The 22,842-nt window shown below is 42.1% G+C and overlaps 1 protein-coding gene across 1 annotated transcript in view; it reads right to left on the bottom strand.

The window, feature by feature from the left end:
• Window positions 1–1,258: 1,258 nt before the first annotated feature.
• MYH15 (myosin heavy chain 15) overlaps window positions 1,259–22,842 on the bottom strand; it is a 171,445-nt gene continuing 149,861 nt past the window's right edge. Inside the window, 9 exon segments of the mRNA XM_065875875.1 lie at window positions 1,259–1,400; window positions 1,821–1,879; window positions 11,906–12,010; window positions 13,786–13,868; window positions 13,871–13,949; window positions 16,392–16,517; window positions 20,247–20,273; window positions 20,276–20,452; window positions 20,685–20,877. Of these exon segments, the coding sequence (XP_065731947.1) occupies window positions 1,259–1,400; window positions 1,821–1,879; window positions 11,906–12,010; window positions 13,786–13,868; window positions 13,871–13,949; window positions 16,392–16,517; window positions 20,247–20,273; window positions 20,276–20,452; window positions 20,685–20,877 (991 nt within the window).

Below are 22,842 nucleotides of genomic sequence, written 5' to 3'. Positions count from 1 at the left end.
GGTTGCAACTGCCTCAGGTACTTATCACTGCCTCGATTTCCTGCTTATAACTTTGTATGTTTAGCTGAAGATTATCCATCAGAGTCTGCATCCTGCTCATATTTTTTTATCTTCCTCTGCCTGCTATGTATAGGTATGTATGTGAAGGTGATTTGAAGTATCCAGCAGTATGCATTGGGTGTAGCCCCACATGAGGAAATGAGAGTAAGGAAATTTTATTAAACACCAAATTTAGAGTTATGATTTGAAAAATTGGTTTAACTCTACTCATCCCAAGTTGTAAGAAATTAATAAACACAGTTCAGAGTAATGACAGTCATTTCTCCTTATCCACCACAGAACTCCCAGCCTTTGCTAAAATGGAAGTTAAAGCCACTAGTTTCAATTTGGTCTTCAGCCCTCCCAACCCAGCCAAGCCACATCTGCCTGTGGTTTCTCAGTGCCCGCTTCCAACCCCAATCAAATCAATTCCTCCCTTGAACTTTCTAGTTGATCCTTGGCTTTGGATAATGGAACTATAGGAAAGTTTAAGTTTTCTGGAATTCTGGTGGGGGCATCAGCAGAGATAGTGAGGGAAATTCCATAAGCTGTGGGGACTGTTTTGGTGTGTTCTCATTGCTTCCACTGCAATCTAGGCTTGGGCTGGAGAAAGAAAATCTAGTGAGGTGGTGTTTCTCAACCATGCTCTGTGAAGCCCTGGGTATTCTGAGGAGAAAGCAGTGGAGAGACAGACATGTAGGAAGGCTCTGCACATCACCCCCTTTACCACACCCTTTTAACTAGAGTATCTGCACTTTGGAGCTGTTGAATTTCACTGAAGAAGAAAGTGCCTCAACTGGCTGATGACTGAGATGAATAATTTACCCAAGACATACCCCCACTGCTCAAAAATTTTTTCTGGCTCCATCTTACCTATTCTATCAAGTATCAACTTTCTTGGTGGTTTTCATGGTTTCTCCACTTACCTCCCACAGCCCTCCACAATCTCCCTTCACTCCAACTAGTCTCATCTCCTATGCGTCCATAGCTATCCTGCTTGTTCCCTCCTTGCTAGGTTTAACCATTATCCCCCAGGACACACCACAGAGGCGGCAGACAGAAATGCCCAGTGTTTTCTTGAAAGAGGCCTATTTGCTTCTCTTAGTAGCTTCAGCCCAAGGGGAAGGTTTCTAATTTAACATACATCAAGGGGCTGACTGCATTACTCTCCAGAGACCAGGGAGGCTGGTGGGCACTATCTTCACACTGTCCCTCTGCCTCACTCCAGGTTGCTGGTATCTCTTGCAAAGGAACTTGTACACATGTTTGGTGGCCCATTTTTACAGCTGCTGCCCAGGGGACACCTGTTGAAAGATTGGCTCTGGTGGCCAGCAGGACTTATCTTCATGGGTCCTACAGTACTGCAACAAACAGAAAGAGTTTCCAATTGGCAACCACCTGCTCCTTCCAGGGCAGTAGCAGCAGACTGAAATGCCTGGGAAAGCCAGTGGGTACCATCTTCACATGCCCCACCCAGGTCACCAGTATCTCTGAGAAAGGAGCTTATGCACAGGTCTGGTGCACTGACTTTTGTAACTAATGCTCAGAGGATACATCCCTTGATATCCTGTCTCCAGTGACCAGCAGGGCTTGTGTTCACAGGTTCAACAGGATGGTAGCAAACAAAGAAACAGTTCTTAACTGGCTGTCACCCCAAGGGTCAGAACAGAGGAAACAGGAATTCCCACCCCCCAGTCTTTCCTGGAAGAGGTATATTTGCATATTTTGAAAGCTCCCACCTGAGGGTATGGCTTCCAATCAGCCTGCACCTAGGTACTGACCGAGATCTTCCCCTTTGGAACACTGACAGCTCTCGGACACCCTCAACTACTGGGAGCCACTAAGAACAAAGAAGGCCACTTGGACAATCACAAAGGTTTCAGAGACAACAAAGAGCTAGGGTAGGGTTGAACGATAAAGATCTTCTCTTACATGAGACTACTCATTCAAGACTGGGAGAGGTAGTTGTTCTATCTGATGCATATAAACCAACACAGAGAGTAAAAAAAATTAAGAAACAAAGGAATATGTTCTAAATGAAGGAACAAGATAAAACCCCAGAAAAGGATAAAGTGATTTACCTGATAGAGTTCAAAATAATGGTCATGAACATGCTCACCAAGCTCAGGAGAACAATGCATGAACAAAGTGAACATTTCTAAAATGAGAAAGTATAAGAAAGTACCCCAAACATAAATCACAGAGATGAAGAATAGAATAACTGAATTAAAAAATATAATAGAGGCATTCAACAGTAGACTAGATGAAGCAGTAGAAAGGATCAGTGAACTTCAAGACAGGGCAGTGGACTTCATCCCATTAAAGTAGAAAAGAAAATGAGTAAAGACAGCTTAAGGGACTTATAACATCAAGTGGACCAGCATTTGCATTATAAGGGTCTCAGAAGGGAAAGAGAGAAAGAAAGCAGCATAAAAGTGATTTGAAAAAAATAATGGCTGAAAACTTCCTTAACCTAGGAGGGAAACAGACATCCAGATTCAGGAAGCCTAGAGTTCCCAATGAGATGAACCCACAGAGACCCACATCAAGACTATATTAAATAGTAAAAAGTTAAAGACAAAGAGAGAATCTTAAAAGTAGCAAGAGAAAAACAACTTGTTACATACAAAGGAAACTTCCATAAGACTATCAGATTTTTCAGCAGAAACTTTCCAGGCCAGAGGAAAGTGGCACAATATATTCAAAGTGCTGAAAGAAAAAACCTGCCAATTAAGAATTCTCTAACGGCAAAGTTGTCCTTCAGAATTGAAGGACAGATAAACAGTTTTCCAGATAAGCAAAAGCTGAAGTTCAGCACCACTATACTGGCCGTACAAGAAATGTTTAAGGGACTTCAAGCTGAAACAGAAGGGCACTCATGTGTAATAGTAAAGTATAAATCTCACTGATAAAGATAAATATAGGTTAAATTCAGAATAATCTAATATTGTAATGGTGGTAGATAAACACTTATAAATCTACTATGTAGGATTAAGAGACAAAAATGGTAAAAATAACTATACTACAAAAACTTGCTAATGAATATACAAGATAAAAAGATGTAAATTATGACATCAAAAATAAAAAACATAGGTGGGGAGAGAGTAAAATGTAGACCTTTAGAATGCAACAAAACTTAAGTTGTTATCAATTTGAGAAAGACTGTTATAAATACAGGTTGTTTTATGTAAGCCTCATGGTAACCACAAAGCAAAGCCCTATAGTAGATACACAAAAGATAAACATAAAGGAATCTAGCGCACCACTACAGAAAATTATCAAAGCACAAATGAAGAGAACAAGAGAAGACAAAAAGAATAAAGGACTTACAAAACAGTCAGAAAACAATTAACAAATGGGCAATAAGTACATACCTATCAGTAATTACTTTAAATGTAAATGGACTAAATTCTCTACTCCACACTGAGTGGCCAAGTGGATTAAAAAACAAGACCTATCTATCTGCTGCCTACAAAAGACTCATTTCAGATATAAGGGCTCACACAGACTGACAGTGAAGGGATGGAAAAAGATACTCCATGCAAATGAAACCAAAATAAAGGTGGGGTGGTTATACTTATATCAGACAAAGTAGACTTTAAGACAAAGGCTAATAAAAGACAAAAGGGGTCACTATATAATGATAAAGGGGTAAATCTAACAATATGATACAACATTTGTAAATATTTATGCACCAACATAGGAGTATCCAAATCTATAAAACAAATATTAACAGGCCCAAAGGAAGAAATAAGCAGCAATTAACATAAGGGACTTCAATACCCCACTTTCATTGAAAGATAGATCATGCAGACAGAAAATCATTAAAGAAACATTGGCCTTAAATGACATGTTAGATCAGATGGACTTAGACATATGAAGAACATTTCATTCAAAAGCAACAGAATAAACATTATTCTCAAGTACACATAAAACATTCTCCAGGATACATGATATGTTAGGCCACAAAAAAACTCTTAATAAATTTAAGAGGATTGAAATCATGCTGAGTATCTTTTCTGACCACAGTGTATAAAACTAGAAACCAATTACAAGAAAAAAATAATAATTTACAAATATATGGAGATTAAACAACATGCTACTGAACAACTAATGGGTCAAAGAAGAAATCAAAAGAGAAATAAAAAATACCTTGAGACAAATGAAAATGAAAATACAACATATGAAAACTTATGAGACTCAGCAAAAGCAGTTCTAAGAGGGAAGTTCATACTGATAAATGTCTTTATTTATTTAGGCTGTGCCACATGGCATACAAGACCTTAGTTCCCTGACTGGGGATCGAACCTATGCCCCCTGCAGTGGAAGCATGGAATCTTTTTTTTTTTTTTTAATTTTTTAACATCTTCATAGGAGTATAATTGCTTTACAATGGTGTGTTAGTTTCTCCTTCATAACAAAGTGTATCAGTTATACATATACATATATCCCCATATCTCTTCCCTCTTGCATCTCCCTCCCTCTCACCCTCCCTATCCCACCCTTCTAGGTGGTCACAAAGCACTGAGCTGATCTCCCTATGCTATGTGGCTGCTTCCCACTAGTTATCTGTTTTACATTTGGTAGTGTATATATGTCCATGCCACTCTCTCTCTTTGTCCCAGCTTCCCCTTCCCCCTCCCCATATCCTCAAATCCATTCTCTAGTAGGTCTGCATCTTTATTCCCATCTTGCCCCTAGGTTCTTCATGACCATTTTTTTTCTTAGATTCCATATGTATGTGTTAGCATATGGTATTTGTTTTTCCCTTTCTGACTTACTTCACTCTGTATGACAGACTCTAGATCCATCCACCTCACTACAAATAACTCAATTTCGTTTCTTTTTATGGCTGAATAATATTCCATTGTATATATGTGCCACATCTTCTTTATCCATTCATCTGTCGATAGACACTTAGGTTGCTTCCATGTCCTGGCTATTGAGCTGCAATGAACATTGTGGTACATGACTCTTTTTGAATTATGGTTTTCTCAGGGTACATGCCCAGTAGTGGGTTTGCTGGGTCGTATGGTAGTTCTATTTGTAGCTTTTTAAGGAACCTCCATACTGTTCTCCATAGTGGCTGTATCAATTTACATTCTCACCAACAGTGCAAGAGGATTCCTTTTTCACCACACCCTCTCCAGCATTTATTGTTTCTAGATTTTTTGATGATGGCCATTCTGACCAGTGTGAGATGATATCTCATTGTAGTTTTGATTTGCATTTCTCTAATGATTAATGATGTTGAGCATTCTTTCATGTGTTTGTTGGCAATCTGTATATCTTCTTTGGAGAAATGTCTATTTAGGTCTTCTGCCCATTTTTGGATTGGATTGTTTGTTTTTTTGATATTGAGTTGGGAAGCATGGAATCTTAACCACTGGACTGCCAGGGAAGTCCCATTGCCTACATTTTGGAAACAAGAAAAACCTCAAATAAACAACCTAATTTTACACCTCAAGGAACTAGAAAAAGAAGAGCAAATGAAGCCCAAAGTTAATAGAAGGAAGGAAGTAAGAAAAATCAAGGTGGAAATAAACAGAGACTAAAAAAAAAGAGTAGAAAAGATCAAGGACGCTAAGAGCTGTTTTTTAAGATAAGCAAAATTGACAAGCCCTTAACTAGACTCACCAAGAAAAAAAGAGAGAGGACTCAAATAAAATCAGACATGAAAGAGGAGATGTTATAACTGATACCATAGAAATACAAAGGATCATAAGAGACTACTAGTAACAATTATGTACCAACAGTTTGGACAACCTAGAAGAAATGGATAAATTCTACAACAGACAACCTACCATGACTGAATCGTGAAGAAATTGAAAATCTGAACAGACCAATTGCTAGTTAGGTCATAAAATCAGTAATCAAAAACCTCCCAACATAAAAAGTCCAGGTCCAGACAGCTTCACTGGTGAATTCTACCAAACATTTAAAGAAGAATACCAATCTTTTCTAAACTATACCAAAAAATAGAAGAGTAGGGAACACTTCCAAACTCATTTTCTGAGGTCAGGATTACCCTGATACCAAAACTGGAAGAGGATATCATGAAAAAAGAAAACTATAGGCCAATATCCCTGATGCATATAGATGCAAAAATCCTCAAAAAATATTAGCAAACTGAATTCAACAATACATTAAAAGAATCATACACCATGATCAAGTAGGGTTTGTTCCAGTGATGCAAGGATGGTTCAACATCTGCAAATCAATAAATGTGATACACCACATTAACAAAATGAAGGGTAAAAATCATATGATCATCTCAAAAATGTCAGCAAAAGATATTTGACAAAATTTAACATTCATTTATGATAAAACCCCTAAACATAGTAGATATAGAGGGAAAATACCTCAGCATAGTAAAGGTCATATATGACAAACCCAAACCTGTCATAATACTCAGTGAAGAAAAACTGAAAGCTTTCCCTCTCAGATCAGGAACAATACAGGGATGTCCATTCTTGCCGCTTTTATTCAACATAGTACTGGAAGTCCCAGTCAGAGCAATTGGGCAAGAAAAAGAGATAAAAGGCATCCACATTGGAAAGGCAGAAGTAAAAGTCTCTCTATTTACAGATGACATGATATTTTATATAGAAAACCCTAAAGACTTCAATAAAACTGTTAGAACTAATAAAAGGATTCAGTAAATTTGCAGGATACAAAATCATTATACAAAAATCAGTTATGTTTCTGTACACTAATATGAACTATCACAAAGAGAAATTAAGAAAACAATACCATTTATAATTGCAACAAAAGAATAAAATACTTAGGAATAAATTTAACCAAGAGGAGTGAAAGATTTGCACACTGAAAACTCTAAGACATTAATGAAAGAAAGTGAAGAAGACACAAATAAGTGGAAAGATATTCTGTGCTTATGGATTGGAAGAATTAATGTTAGAATATCCATACGACCCAAAGCAATCTACAAAGTCAATGCAATCACTACCATAATTACAATGGCACCTTTCACAGAAATAGAATGGAACCACAAAAGACCCCGAATAGCCAAAGCAACCTTGGGAAAGAAGGACAAAGCTGAAGGCATCATGCTCCCTGATTTCAATTTCAAACATATTACGAAGGTATAGTAATTGAAACAGTATGGTATTGGAATAAAAAGAGACATGTAGATCAACTGAACAGAATAGAGAGCCCAGAAATATTCATATATAAATGGCCAATTTATGACAAATGAGTCAGGAATATATAATGGGGAAAAGACAGCCACCTCTTCAATAAACAGTGTTGGGAAAATTGGACAGCCATATGCTAAAGAATGAAATTTGACCGTTATCTTACACCATACATAAAAATGAACTCAAAATGGATACAAATTTGAATCTAAGACCTGGAATCCTAAGACTCCTAGAAGACAACACAGGGGTAAGCTCCATGACATTGGTCTTGACAAGGATTTTTTTTTTAATTTGATGCCAAAAGCAAAAGCAATAGAAGCAAAAATAAACAAGTGGGACTACATCAAACTTTAAAACTTCTATACAGCAAAGGAAACTATCAACAAAATGAAAAGACAACCTGTGGAATGGGAGAAAATATTTTCACATCATTTATCTGAGAAGAGGTTAATATCTAAAAAAATAAAGAAATTATACAACTGAATATCAAAAAAATTAAAAACCTGATTAAAAATGGATAGATGATCTGAATAGACAATTTTCCAAAAAAAACATACAAATGGCCAACAGGTACATCAAAAGGTACTCAACATCACTAATCATCAGGGAAATGCAAATCAAGACCACAATGAGATATCATCTCACACTAGTTAGAATGGCTATCACCAAGAAAATAAGAAATAACAAGTGTTGGTGAGAATGTGAAGAAAAGGAGTCCTTGTACACTCTTGGTAGGAATGCAAATTGGTGTAGCCACTATGAAAAGTAGTATGGAGTTTCCTCAAAAAAGTAAAAATAGAACTACCATATGATCCAGCAATTCCTCTTGTAGGTATTTATCTGCAGGAAATGAAATCACTATCTCAAAAAAGATACCTTCACCCCCATGTTCATGGCAACAGTATTTACAGTAGCCAAAATATGGAAGCAATCTAAGTATCCATCAACAGATGAACAGAAAAAGAAGATGTGGTGTGTGTGTACACACACACACACACACACACACACACACACACAGGAATATTACTTAGCCATAAAAAAGACAGAAATCCTGACATTTGTGACAACATGGATGGATCTTGAGGGCATTATAATAGGTGAAATAAATCAGTCAGAGAAAGACAATATATTATCTCATCTATATGTGGAATCTAAAAAACTGAACTCACATAAATATGAGAACGGATTAGAGGCTGCCAGGGGGGTGATTGGGGGTGGGGGAAATGGGTGATTGTGGTCAAAAGGTACAAACTTCTAGTTATAGGATGAATAAGTCCTGGGAATGTAATATAGAGCATGGTGACTATAGTTAACAATGCTGTATTGTATATTTTAAAGTTGCTAAGAGAGTAGATCTTAAGAGTTCTCATCACAAGAAAAAAAAATTTGCAACTATGTGGGTTGATGGATGTTAACTAAACTTGTTGTAATAATCGTATTGCAATGTAGACATATATCAAATCATTAAGTTGTACACCCCAAAGTGGTACAATGTTATCTGTTATATATGTATATATATATATATATATATATATATATATATATATATATATATATATATATGAAGGAAGGGAGGGAGGAAGGAGAGTTTGGTTTAACCAACTCTTTGTGTTGCCTAGAGCACTCCTCCCCCACTCCCACCTTAAAGTACAATCTGATAGTAGATAATTAATTACTAATGTTAAACTTCCTAAGGCAGGGGCCAATATATAAGAAATAACCTGACTGGGGAAATGAGATATCTACTTTATAAATAAAATCCCTCTTTGTTTTAATCTGCCTAGCTCTCTACCTCTCAGGTTTAAGAAACTTGAAGACTCATAGAATTATGTGGTCATAGGGAATTCCAAACCCAATAGAGGTTTAACTGCTTAAAACCAATTTACTCAGGTGAGTAAATTTATAGTGTGGTAAAGGAGGCCACACAGAAGAAAACTGAAAAAGGCTAGGTGGCTGCTGATATTAACGTTCCCCCCACGTGGGGAGGCAAAGCCTCTGTTAGGTTTAGGTTCACATCTCAGCTCCCTCCAAGGCATTAAGTAACTGTGGTTGCCATAGTTGTGCAGGGCTCAGATTTCCCTTCAAGAAAACAACCTGCCACTCAGCTGTGAGGAGTGCAGGTACCTGAAACCCTCCAACTGCAGTGCCTTTGGGATCTGCTGTAGCATTTATACTGAGATCACACACTCCCCAAGCAGCCCCAGCCGATAGTGGGGCACAGCCAAGTTACCAGGAGCTGGCATTTTTGCCCAGCATCGGACTTCTTACAGCAATCTATGTGCTGGAGACTTGCCCAGAGCTTCACTGCAACCGGAGGCTCCTTTTATCCCATCCTCCTTCCTTCACCCTTTCCTTTCACAGGTGTCAGACTCGCAAGGTGCTCTCTGAAAGCTTCCTCTGCCTCAGCCTGCTTGCTCTCCCCTTTATCTTTCCCAGGTGTTACCTCCAATAAATCTCTTGTACTTTAGCCCCATCTTGGCATCTGGTTCCTGGAGAACACACCCAAAACTAAATTTTTTTTTCTTATCCCTAGAAATGAAGATACTATATCCATATTTAGATTGGTAAGGATTAAATAACATCTACACACAGATCCCTGAATATAGGAAGCAGACAAAGGTAACATGGAGCAGGTGGATGGAAAGGTGGGAGGAGGGGAGGAAAACTGTCTTTACCTTCTATAACGAGTACAGGTTCCTAATCCTATGTCCTGCTTTATAGCATACCTTTTTAGACACTGGGGAGAGGAAAATAGGATGAATTTCCAGATGCTAGAGGGACATATTGGGGAAGATAAATGCTCAGTGGGGACTGGCCATAGAACTGTTGTGGATGGGGTGACACTTGATTCCCTTTTCCAATACAGTATGATCTTCCTGGATGATTTTTCCTAGGAAAGGAAAACCGTATTTATGTCCCTTTCAAAATGACATTTCACAATGGCATCTACAATGTACTGTCACTAAACACCCTGCCTCATAGTCCTGATGGTTATTTTGATGTTAAAGGAGAACAGATTGAGTTGACTCGACATCTACCTTGGACATTTCAAAACCAGGCATTGATATCAAAGAACGTGGAGAGCTCTCTAATGTCTCTTTAAACTGACAGGTTCTAGCCTGTTATCTTGCATAAAAAGGTACTCAATAGGTATTATCTGACTTGATGGCAGAAAATCACTGCATAATTGAATAGATATACTCTAAACATTGGGCAGACACTTGGAAGAAATCAAGAAATACACCACCATTCTAGTACAAGGGAAACACTAAGATTATTGCTACCAAGAAACAAAGATAAAAATACAATAGAATAAGATTGTATTCTTTGGGACAACAGAAACCAAAGAAAGTATACCTTTGGTACATTGTTGTATGATGAACCTGTTTACAGAAGAAAACTGTAAGAATAATCCATAGGAAAATAGAAAGAAAAAGCCAGACATAATTAACAAGCAGCATTTTGCTTCCTCGTGTTTTATCCTTGCTCAAAAAAAGAGTAGAATAGCACACCTTTCACGTTCCCCAGGTGTTTACTTCCTCAGCCACACATTCCATGGGCACATTCCCCAGTGTCAGACTGACCCGCCTTAGAAAAGAACCACTTATTCAGCAAAGAAGAACTGTGCAAATAGCTCATTTCATTTCATCTTAATTAGCCTGAGATGATGCTTCTGAAGCGTTCTGCTTTCTTATCAACACTATCCTTCCTACTGCAAGGAAGGAAGACTTTGATGTCTTTGACACCAACTCAACCTCAGGGACCAGCATCAGGACCAGCAGATCTTGCGCGAGTGCTGTCCAAGTTGCTGTAAAGCAGGCGCCTAGGACGGGTTTGCCTTTTCGTTGGAACAAGCTGTACTGCGCAGCGGGGAGGGCTAGAAAGTGACCTTTGGCATCTGTGTTTAACAACTGCAACACGTGCACTTACTCTGTGCTAGGAAGGTGCTGGGCCCAGAGTGGTGAGCGAGACTGTGCCTCTGCTACCGTGGAATCTCTGGTCTTCTCCATTTGAAGAAAAGGGAAGAAAGGCTAGGATATGAAAACACGAGTGAAGGAGTACGTTGTTATTTTGGCAATACATTAGTTACAATACATTACTCTAAGAAGTCTGCCCACCTCTTTTCAGTTATTTGCTTAGACCAAGGCTAGTCTACAGGGAAACAGTCAGAAAGCTGCAGGGGCCTCTCAGCATTTGCTGTGTTTCCACCTGGCACCAGCACCAGATAGAGTCCTCGGTGGCCTGGAGTGTTCATGCGGCCAGAAAACAAGAGTGAAAATGTCCCCTGCTCCAATTAAGCTAGCGTCCCATGCAACCTGCTGGCTGAGTCACCCCCCCCCCCCCCCCGCCCCCTTCCCCGTCTCTGCCAGTCACTTCATTTACACATTGTTCTCACTCAGCCTCTCACAGGAAGACGTCTTTCTGAAAGTGCTTGCAGACATTATGTGTGAAAAAAACAAGGAGAGTATAAATAGCTTTTCCCTTCTAATTGCAACTTGCTGCTCACATTTTGCTTCCTGAGAGCTCTGAAAAGGGACTACCCCAAACCAATAACAGTACAGGAGCCCTGGAAGGGCAGGTTGATGTCTCCCGCTGAAGGAGACCAAAGATGGAGAGCGAACTACAGGAGACCTAGGGGGTCGTTTCAGACTTGAAGGAGCCCAGGGTAGAGTGCAGCCAGGGGAACAGGGAGTGGCTTTCTGGAGTACCTGGTGGGTCAGCTCTCTGATGCATCGCTCAAACCTGCGGGCTCCCCACTGGGCCTCCGCGATGCGTCGGACTTCGCTTTCCAGTTCACCAACCAGTTCACGGACCTGCAAGCAAACCACGGTCTCAGATTACAGGCGGGCAGCCAGCAAGCCAGGCGGGCATTGCATTTGCCTGTCGGCACGATCATTTGAAATAGTGCCACCATCAGGGAAGATGGGTGCACTCTCATTCTGGCGGTGGTGAAACAGGGCAAACTCTCTGGGAAAACCGCCTTGCCAAAAGTGAGCTGGCTGAACTATGTGAGCTCATAAAAGGGCTGTTTAGACTCAAGGATGTGAAAGGCTAATCCATGCAGAGGTGATAAACTTCCCCTCTTGGATTACAAAATTACACACACGTGTGTATTACGAGTGTACGTAGCGTTTATAGAGAGAATAAGCTATATACAACACTCTTTAAGAATTCAGCCAATGTACTGCCTCATCTTAAGCTACTTTCTCCATGTTAAGCTCTGACTCTCTAAAGAAATCAGACTCTGAGTTTTTGTCACACATATGTCACCCACAGCCCCATAGCCCTGCCTTGTGGGAGAGCTGTAGTGCAGATGAACAGCTGGCCTACAGCCCTTCAGTTATACAACCAAGGTTAACATAATATTCATTCAACAAATATTTGTTGCCTACTATGCACCAGACACCAGGGCCAGGGATACAGCAGGGAACAAAACAGACAAAAATCTCTCCCCTCTATAAGCATCCATTCTAAGGAAGGGAAACACACAAATGAAACAAAGTAAAATACAGACTATGTTACATGGTGATAAGTGGTATGGAGAGAAATAAAGCAGCACACGGGTTAGGGGGTTGAAGGGGGAGGGTGTGTTTCATATGATTTTGCAATCACACCAACTATGCAAGTTGCATTCAGAAGGTCTAGCTTTTATCTCTGTGTTCTCCTCCTATGAGTAATTGTTTTTATTAGTCCTTGTTTTATTCTGTCACCAATTCTTTTTGAAAATACAAGCAAATGTGTACATGTCTTCATATTTCCCCTCTTGCTTGCACAGAAGTTTGTATACCCTCAACATCGCCTGTACCTTTTATCATCATTATACCACTAGCCATGATCTCCAGGACATTACAGAGCTCTTCCTCGCTCCTAATCAGTGTGATTATATGGATGTACCATAAATGTGCATTGGTATTCCATTATACAGATATACCATAAATATGCAAAGGCAATACTTTATTTTTCAGGGGCCCTTCTGAACCATGAAATCCCAGTCAAATTCTTTCCATCCTTACAGCATTTGTCACATGACCTATACGGTGTCACTGAAATTGATTCAATAATTTTAAAAATCCTATTTTCAAGCTAGGTCTTCCTATTTATTTTTGAGCTCCCTAAAGGCAGGTACTACATCATTTCTGTCAGGCCTTACTATATTTTCACTAAGTCTTTTTTGATCCTTGATTTAGTTATTTCCCTCCCCTTTCTCTGGCTGTTAGGAGACGGGCATTCTCCACAGAGGAAATAACAGGAGCAAAGGCACAGAAGCAAGACTGTGAGGGTGTGTTTGGAAACAGTTGGTCTCCCTGGCTGTGGGGAGCCCTAGAGCTGGCGCAGGTGAGCGGGAGGTACCGCACTGTCACTTAGCAGGATGGCGGATTGCACCCAGTCCAGGAAAAGTCCTATTTAGTGGCCCAAAGTCAAAAAGAATGAAAGAATATACTGAGCTCTGCCAACACTGTCAAAGATCTGAACATGTTACAAGCAAAAGTGAGGAGGGAGGCAGGGACTATCTGGTGTGATATTATGGGACAATAAGGTTCGAATTGGGAGTTGTCAAGACCCCATGATTATGTAGGCGAACTCCTACCCTGGATTTGAGTTTCTGGCTTTGCTTTCTATTCCCTATCACGGCAGTCTGCTCAGCGTCATCCAGCCTTTCCTGTAAGTCTCTGTCCGCTCCATGTCCTCTCTCATCCTCCCCAAGCGGGCATTGGCATCTTGCTCCTTCTTCAGTTCTGACATGTTTGCTACCTAGAAAAGAAGGAAAGGGACTGAGACAGTCCAGCAGCCAATCAAGCTTAACATTTCTACCCCCAGTCTTCTGTTCCTGATGTGACTAGGTGCCATGCCTTGCCTCTGTGTACTTAATCTCTTCCCACCACGCTCTCCCTAACCTCTGGGGCCCTCGAGTTTGTTAACCAGAAGGCAATCACGATAGCAGCAGCTACTGGAGATTAGGGTGAGGGGTGGTGGAAACAGACCAGAGATGAAACACCATGTGAATATTATTATACAGCACCTGTATTGAAAGAAAGATGACCAACTGAAGGTACAGCTTTTAACTGAGTAAAGCACCAGGACGCATCCTGTAACATCATGCACTGGGAAACATGTGGAGTGCCTATGAGAACCTTTTTCACATCTCACTTCTATAATTCTGTGATTCGCAACTGCAAACAAATTTAGGCTCCAGGAATTTGGTAGCAACTGAGGCTCTCAGTGCCAATAATCTGGCACAGGAGGGTTAATTCTTGTGAAGCCCACTCTTGGCTTTGGCTATGTATACTAAGGGCTTGGTGTCTTGCTGCAATTGTTAAGAACTGTTTCATGACTCTCTCAGTGCCTTCAATGTAAGAACACTGCCCTCCCAGACAAAGTTTCTCTGTCTATCAGGTTACCAACCATCTGTATAATTTAAGTGTGAGACGTCTGTGTAGATGGTGGGGGCAAAGAATGAATGACGGAGGTAACTGGGTTCTGCTATGTGGGGCTGGAACTCACAGCTGAACTATTGGAGGATTAAAGCGAGGAAAGAGGTAGTGAGTTCATTTCTCAACATTGCCAAGGAAATCTTATAAAGGTGAGGTTATGCAGATAGAGTCTTCCTAACGTGTGACTGCATATACCTACCAATCAGGAGTAAAAGCTCTTTTAATTCCTTTCTATCTATGTGGATTTTCGTGAATGTTAAGCATATTATTTTTTCCTTGGCCAAACGCTTTTAAGCTTTCACACACCTCTTTTCCATCAGAAAGCGTCTGCTTTGATACAAAATGGCTGAGTGCTAGGCACGCTTCCCCATTCTTTTGGATTCTATAGTGATCTGGTAGCTAGGATTTGGTGCAAAGGTTTTGTTTAGCTCCCCAAATGCTAAATAACTCAGTAAGCTTTTCCCTCCTCTTGAATTTTAAAATGACTAATGTAAAATCGAATTGAATATCTTGTCTCCTCGATTCCCATACACTTTTTAGTGAGAGCATCAGTTTTTATTCACAGGGCAAGGTCAGGGCTGCTGCGTGTGTTTGTGTATCTGATGGACTACACAGACCACCTGATGGGGATGGAGTGGGTGGAGGCTGAAGTCAAGCCCAAGCTTTGCTCAGCAAGCACTGGCACTTGCAAGGCTGGGTTCTTCACACACAGACTTCTCCTCACCTCCCTCCTCCATGACATTTTTTTTTTTTTTTTTTTGCTGAGTATTGCCTTCTGCTTGCCATGCCTTTTGAGAGAAGTCTGCATCTACCCACAGTGGGGGTCCAGCAGGTGTCTTTCTCCAGCTCCCACAAAGGTACAGTCAAGGCAGCCAACCCTGAGCTTAATCTCATTCAGGAAAAGCACCACTATCAACAATTTTAAACTTGCAGATAAGGAAGGTACACCAATCCTGAAGCCCTTCTTCACCAACCTGACTCTGTTACTGAAGCAATAGTATGGGCTATAAAAAAATAAGTGAAATAGGGAACTCCCTGGTGGCGCAGTGGTTAAGAATCCACCTGCCAATGCAGGGGACATGGGTTCAAGCCCTGGTCTGGGAAGATCCCATATGCCATGGAGCAACTAAGCCCGTGTGCCACAACAACTAAGCCTGCACTCTGCAGCCCGTGTGCCACAACTACTGAAGCTTGCATGCCTAGAACCCATGCTCTGCAACAAGAGAAGCCACTGCGATGAGAAGCCCACGCACCGCAATGAAGAGCAGCCCCCGCTCGCTGCAACTAGAGAAAGCCCAGGCACAGCAATGAAGACTCAATTCAACGCAGCCAAAAATAAATAAATAAATATTTTAAAAAAATAAGTGAAATAAGCATTCTTTGCAGATCATCATAAAGCTATTACAGACCCCAGGAAAAATAGCTATGGGTAAGGAAACACAAGAGGAATTGTTTCTAGACACTAGATATATTGATTCGCAAGTGGAAAGTGGATTAACTTTTTAAAAAATCTCTTGCTTTCATAAGATTTTGCCTGTGGCAATTCAGCTGCTCCTTTTCACTGTGTGGACAGGGTGGAAGGGATGAGCCAGCTGGCCTAATTTTTCAAAATGGGGACAGAGGCAGAGGGGTCAGCTAACTTCCCGCTAGCTATATGGAGAATCAATGGAATCCTTTTTGTCTGCAGCTTAGCACCTGCCCCTTGGCTACCGCTCCCATCAACTCTGAAAGACAGGAGTAAGCAGACAGTCAATGGACCCACCTCAGTAGGTGGCTTCTTGGCCTTCTCTTCTGCACTTTGACACCCTCGCGTCGCCTCTTCAGCTTCCTTCTGCATCCTGGCAACATCAACCTCCAGTTTCTTCTTCTGGCTGAGGAGACTCGTGTTCTAAGGAAAAGCAACATCCTCATTAGGCAAGTTGAGATCATTGGTGCAAAGGCAAGCTGGTCTGTTCAGGACATGCAATGGGAGGGGCTCTGGCCAGAAGTGTGTTTTCCTCTCCTCAGCCACACTCATGAAGCCATACTTCCAGGCCCAGGAGACCACGTTAGACTTGAATGCAAGGGATTTCATCCATTAGAGGTTTAGTACTGGAGAGATGACAGCCTGAGTCAGAAAGGAGAAATGGACCCAGACAACCTACAAGCCCCAAACATGTGTTTGGTTTTCAGCTGGCTGAGGAATATGTTTTTCTGCCTTTTGCTCTTTGATGGGGAAGGAGCAAGTGTCCCAGAGCAGAAGTCAGGGTCAAAAGCAGACATGTGGAAAGCAGGGGTTTAGGGAAGAAAACTCAGTTTCCTGCATGCTGCTCCAGGGGAAGAACACCTTCCTCACTATCTACCTCTGCTTCTATTAATTTTGCAGTGAGGGGGTGGGCAAAGCAATTCAGATGAGCCTCATCCCCCAGGCCTGAGAAACCTCCATTACACTGGAGGATTATTTGTGTTCTTTGGCTGACGCTGCCCTAATCCTTTCCTTCCTGGGTTGTGACATTAGAGGCTGAAACTCCTTTTTGGTCTGTGTTTGTAGCACAGTTTTTCTGAGGGTGTGAAATCTTAGCATAGAGAATGTATTTAAAAGGCATAGCCTTCCTATTTTTAATTTCTCTTCTGTTCATTCACTTTTCCTCTAGCTAGTACCTCTCTCAGTGGCAAGATTAAGCCTTTGGAAATAGGAAGAGAGAAATTCCAGCCTCACAGGTTCCACCCTACTTCCTTGATGGCGTGAAGCATCTTCATCAAGGTTGCCTCCTCTGTCCTTATGGAGAGCCAGGCTCTGTGTGCCTCAGGCCTCCCACTGCCATGGGTGTGGCCTGGAGGGATGAGGGTATTTCCTGGAGTATGCTGGGATGCTCACTGCACATAACTCCATAGGAACTCTTTCTTTGTAAAGAAAGGTACAATATAAATGGTGATTTGTTTATACCTAGAATCATTTCAAATCTGCTAGGGAGTTGATGGTTAAAGTCTTTTCAAGCTGAATGATTGGTTCGGTTTGGGAAGCAGCGGGTGAGGGAGTATCGTGCAGAAGAGCAATGTAGATTGTCACAGCTCAGGTTTGAAAAAGGACACACGCAATTAGACAAGGATAAGTTTGGCCTCATATGTTTGTTCCAGGTTAGAAATCTGGGGATGCAGAAGGTTCTAGAAAATACTCATTGTATGTCAATCAGAAGATTGACAGTGTTCCAGTAATTGCAAGGGGGCCACCAATGGCTAAGGTGGGGGAGAAGTCCTTTGTGAGCAACACGTCACCTAGGCCAGAGCTGCTCAAAGGGTAGTTTCTGCACTGGCAGCATCACCTGAAAACTCGTTTGATTCCTCCTACTGCAGAGATTCTGATTCAGTGGGTCTGGGATGAGGCCTGAGAATGTGCATTTTTGTGTTAGTTTCTCTTGTACGCGTAAAGTTTCAGAAACTCTGCTCTGGAGATCAGGGCTATTACCTAATTTTCTTTCTTTTTTTTCAAATCTATCTCCTTCTCTCTATGTCTGCTTTTGCTCTGGTTGATGTCCTTATCTCTCTCTAGGCTAGTGGTTTTTCATCATACTGGGACCCACTGGTATCTCATCAGTTATAACATGCGTGGCAAATAATTTGTTACCAATAGATATTAAGTACTACAGACAGTGAATGATTTACTTTTTAAAAATTCCATATTCTACTTTATAAGATTCCCACTCATTGTATTTAGTTAAGTTTTCTTGAGAGATAAAGAAAATATTGAAGTAAGTTAGCCTGTTGGGAATTATGCATACCGTAGAGCCTGTTTGTTTTCTACCACATGGTATCCTAATAGGATCGTGTCATGCACATGGGCACAAACTGTAGGCACAAACTAAATGCACTGCCTTCCAGCAGGTACATCTTTGGTTTATATTAATACTTCCTTTTATCCAGTGTTTCTCAGTGGGGTCACAGTTGGCATTCTGGGAGGGGCAATTCTTTGGGATGTTGAGTTATCCTGTATCTTGCGGGAGCATTAGTATCTTTGGACCTTGCCCACTAAATGTCAGTGGTACTTCCCAGTCTCTATGGCAACCAAAATGATCCCACAGATGTTTCTAAATATCCCAGAGCATGGCACATCTGCCCCTAGTTGCATTAATCTATCCTTCACAACAATCACCAGAGTAAACTTCCTAAAATGCAAATCTAATAACTTCCCTCCCAGTTACTCACAATTCTTCAGCAGACCCCCATTAGCTGCATGATAGAATTCAAACTCCATCAGTCTCAAATTCAAGATCCCTGGTGACCTGGCTCTACATGCCTCTCCCTTAGCATCAATTCTGCTGATCTCTCCTACCCTCTACCGTATGCTATAGTAAGTATATCAATTTTCCTTAACATCCTAAATTCCCTCTTTTCCCCGTGCCTCTGCCCTTGACTTTTCTCTCTACTTGGCTGACTTCTTCCATGTCCTTCATGACTCAGATTAAGCGTACTGTGCCTCTACCTAAGTCTAGGATCGTCAGGGAAGGCTTTCTGTAGGGGTGTGCTTGCTTTATCACTACAATCCCAGCAGTGCACTGCAGTGTGTTAACCTAGATCTCCACCTTTTTAGGACGATGGAGATATTTTGCATCTGTCTATACCATGCATACCTGCTCAGCTTACGGTGGGTGCCCTAAAAATGTTTATCGAGTTTTTGTCCTAGCCACTATGGCTTCTCCTGATTCCATGAGAATGGCAACGATTTAAGAATTCTTGCTTTGTGTAACTTACATAACCTTCCATGAGAAGCCAGAGTCCTGACAGTTCATCATATCTGTCAGCAGCCACTCAGAATTGTTTGAAATCTCCTGGCTCTGAAGCAGGAGCATTTATTTCGAATCCTGGGATGCGCGGGGAATACATGGCTTAGCAGGAAGAGGAGAAGCAGGCAAATGATTCTGGAACACTAGCGAATGTTCCTCTCTCTCTCCCCAGCATCCTAGCTATGAGTACCCTGACAGTTCATTCTTCTGGCAGGGCTTAGTGTTTTGGTTCAAATTGTGTCCCTCCCCCAAAAAACATATGTTGAAGTCCTAACCTCCAATCCTCAGAATGTGACCTTACTTGGAAATAGGGTCTTTAGAGAGGTAGTCAAGTTAAAATGACGACATTAGAGTGGGTCCAAATCTAATATGACTGATGTCCTCATAAAAATTTGGAAATTTGGACAATGACAGATACAGAAGGAAGATGATGTTAAGACACAGAGAAAATGCCATGTGAAGGAGGTGAATTGGAGTGACGTATCTATAAGCTACGGAACACCAATGATTGCCAACAAACCACCAGAAGCTGGGAAAATGCAAGGAAGGACTCCCTGCAAGCTTCAGAGGGTGCACGACCCTGCCAATGCCGTGATTTCGGACTTCTAGCCTTTAGAACTGTGAGAGATTACATTTCTGTAATCAGTTTGGGAACTTGGCTGCTGCAGCCCTAGGGAACCAGTGCATCTGGGGATGAATGAAGGATGAGACCGCCACTCTGCTACCAAAGGCTCTCCCTGCCTCACCGGCCACCTGCAAGGCTCCACGTGGCAACCGTGTACCGTCCTAGGCCAACCAGTGTGGAGCCATTGCTTCCCACCAGCTGACATGGCTAATGGCGAGTTTACGGGCCCCACCTGGGTGTGGAAAAGATTGATTTTTTTCCTGTGGCTTTCAGGAGCTCTTCCTCCGCCAGCCTGCACCCACATTCTGTCTGCTCATGCGAGGCCCTCAGCTCCTCACGTTCAGCCTGGAGAAGAGCGTTGAGCAGCTTGGCCACCGCCATCTGCTGCTTCAGCTCACTGTTCAGGCGTGTGCTGTCCTCCAGCTGCGCCCGAAGGTCCTGTGAGAGAAAACACGCACGGGGTATGCGGACCCCTGGCAGTTCAGCGGGACCTGCGCTCACGCATGCGTGCTCTGAACAAGCCCCAGCGATTCAACGTAAGCATCTTCCTGCTCTCCCAAAGGATTAGGTTTGTTGTCCTCACGTTTATTGCTCAACACAACCTGCCACTTGGTTTGCTCCCATAAGCAGAGACATCCCTGCCTCACCCCTGCATTGCAATTGAAAATACCTTGATCTGGATCTGAAGCTGGCCCAGGGATTTGGTTGCCTCTGACACCTGGCGGTTGACACGGCTGAGCTGGAGTTCCGTCTCAGTGAGGTCCCCTTCCATGCTCCTCTTCAGCCCAGTGGCCTCAATTCTGCTCCGCACTTCAGAATCTAGACTCGACTGCAGGGAGTCGATAGCACACTGCTGCTTCCTCCTAATTTTAGAATAACATTCAGGGGAAAAATCATACACCCAAATTAAGAAAGGTTACCTGCTTTGTACACACAACTGTTTAGGAATCAGAAAAAATTAAAATTCAAGAAAAATTCTGTGTAATTAACAAAATGAGTCTAAAGGATCTTCATTTGGAAACCATGGAGATGGAAGGGTTAGGTCAGTGAGCATTTGTCCATCATAACAGACTAATGTCCATCATTTCCAGACCAACTTCCCGGAAAAATCAAGAAAAGCACCAGAATCTTTTTGAGGTTCCTCTGGGGCAGTCTTTGCCTTATCTAAGACCCCCTCCAGGACGGTCTAGATTCCCTAGAGTGGCTAAGGGTGAAGGAAGGATGCACTTTCAGACAGGCATAATATTTAAATACTTTCAACAGTGAAACATGTCTGAACACAGCAAGAAAAGAGCCACCCAGGTTGGAATAAGTCCTGATCGCCAGCAATCCTGCTCTAACAGCCTGTGACACCAAATTCCCCTAGAATAGCATGGTTATCTTTCTCCAGGAGTTTGGGAGTACAACCAAGGATAGGCTGAGAAAACCAACTGCTGTGTGATATTGAATTACTTCAATATGCCTTTATAACAATGAAAGGTCCATGCTGAAATCATTTTTGCAAAGTGACAGAAGCTTACACAATAGATGTGTTTTCAGAGAGACAATGAAAAACTGTGGGGAACCCAAGGCAATCATTTCCTAGCACTCTTGCAGTAAGTCTGGGACCATGTGACTGAATGCTGACCAATGGACTATGGGCAGAAGTGTTTCCAAGCCTCACACATACAGCCTTTTACTTGTGTGATCCTGCGCTCTCTCTTCCCCATCTAGAGCAAACTTGGTGGCCACATATGGATGATCTGGCATCAGAAGATGGAAGGAACCTGGGCTCTTGAGTGACTTGGGATAGTGGCCCACTCTCCATCCTATCCCACATTGGACTCTGACACAAAGCAAAAATAAGCTTTGATGGTTTTAAGCCATCAAGATTTGGTGGTTGTGAGTCAGGACAGTGTAATTGTTATAACACAGGCCCTGTTAAGCTCACCCTATGAAACAGGGCCTAGTACTGGGCAGATAAGACAAGACATACTCATAGAGCCCATCAGCACACAAATAGCAGACACGTATTCATCTTGAGTCAGAATTAGGTTCCACACTGAGTTGTCTTTGAGCCTGTATTCCGATCTCTGAGGCCAGCAGCGAGTCACACAGCCTACAGAGGAGTAAGAGTGTGGTCAGAGTTTCCCGTTGGGTGACAGGTGGAGGTGCCTCTTTTTGTGACCACCCTCACCCCATGGATGGGGCGGAGATTTCAGAAGTAGTTATGCAAATGTACAGGAAAGAACTCTTTCTGGTTCCAGAATCAGCACCTCTCCTTTGCCAGCGCCATGTCCTGGCTCCCACATGCTGCGGCCAGCCTCTCCTGCCTATCCTTAGGTCCTGGGCTTTTGTTCTGCTCCCAGATCAGAATCCTACAGGAATGCCAGCATGTAATGTTACTAGAGACTGTTATGGCTGAATTTTGTCCCTCCTCCCTTCCCCCCAGCCAAATTCATATGTTGAAGCCCCTAACCCCCAGTACCTCAGAATGCGAGTAAATTTGGAGACAGGGCCTTTAAAGAGGTGATTAAGTTAAACGAGGCCCTTAGGGTAGGCCCTAATCCAATCTGACTGATGTCCTTATAAGAAGAGGAAATATGGACACACAAAGAGACACAGGGATGGGTGTGCACAGAGTAAAGAAAATGTGAGGACCCAGCAAGTTGGCCACCTGTGAGCCCAGGAGAGAGGTCTTAGGCCCAGACTCGCCAGGAATTTGATCGTGGACCTCCAGCCTTCAGAACTGTGGGAAAAGAAATTTCTGTTGTTTAAGCCACGCGGTCTATTTTGTTATGGCAGCCCTAGCCCGTAATACTACAGTGACACACACTGAGCATCACTGA

This window comes from Phocoena phocoena, chromosome 4 (genome assembly GCF_963924675.1).
Source record: "Phocoena phocoena chromosome 4, mPhoPho1.1, whole genome shotgun sequence".
NCBI lineage: Eukaryota > Metazoa > Chordata > Mammalia > Artiodactyla > Phocoenidae > Phocoena > Phocoena phocoena.
The sequence above is the reverse complement of the archived record's forward strand: the minus strand, read 5'-3'. Positions and strand labels throughout refer to the sequence as shown.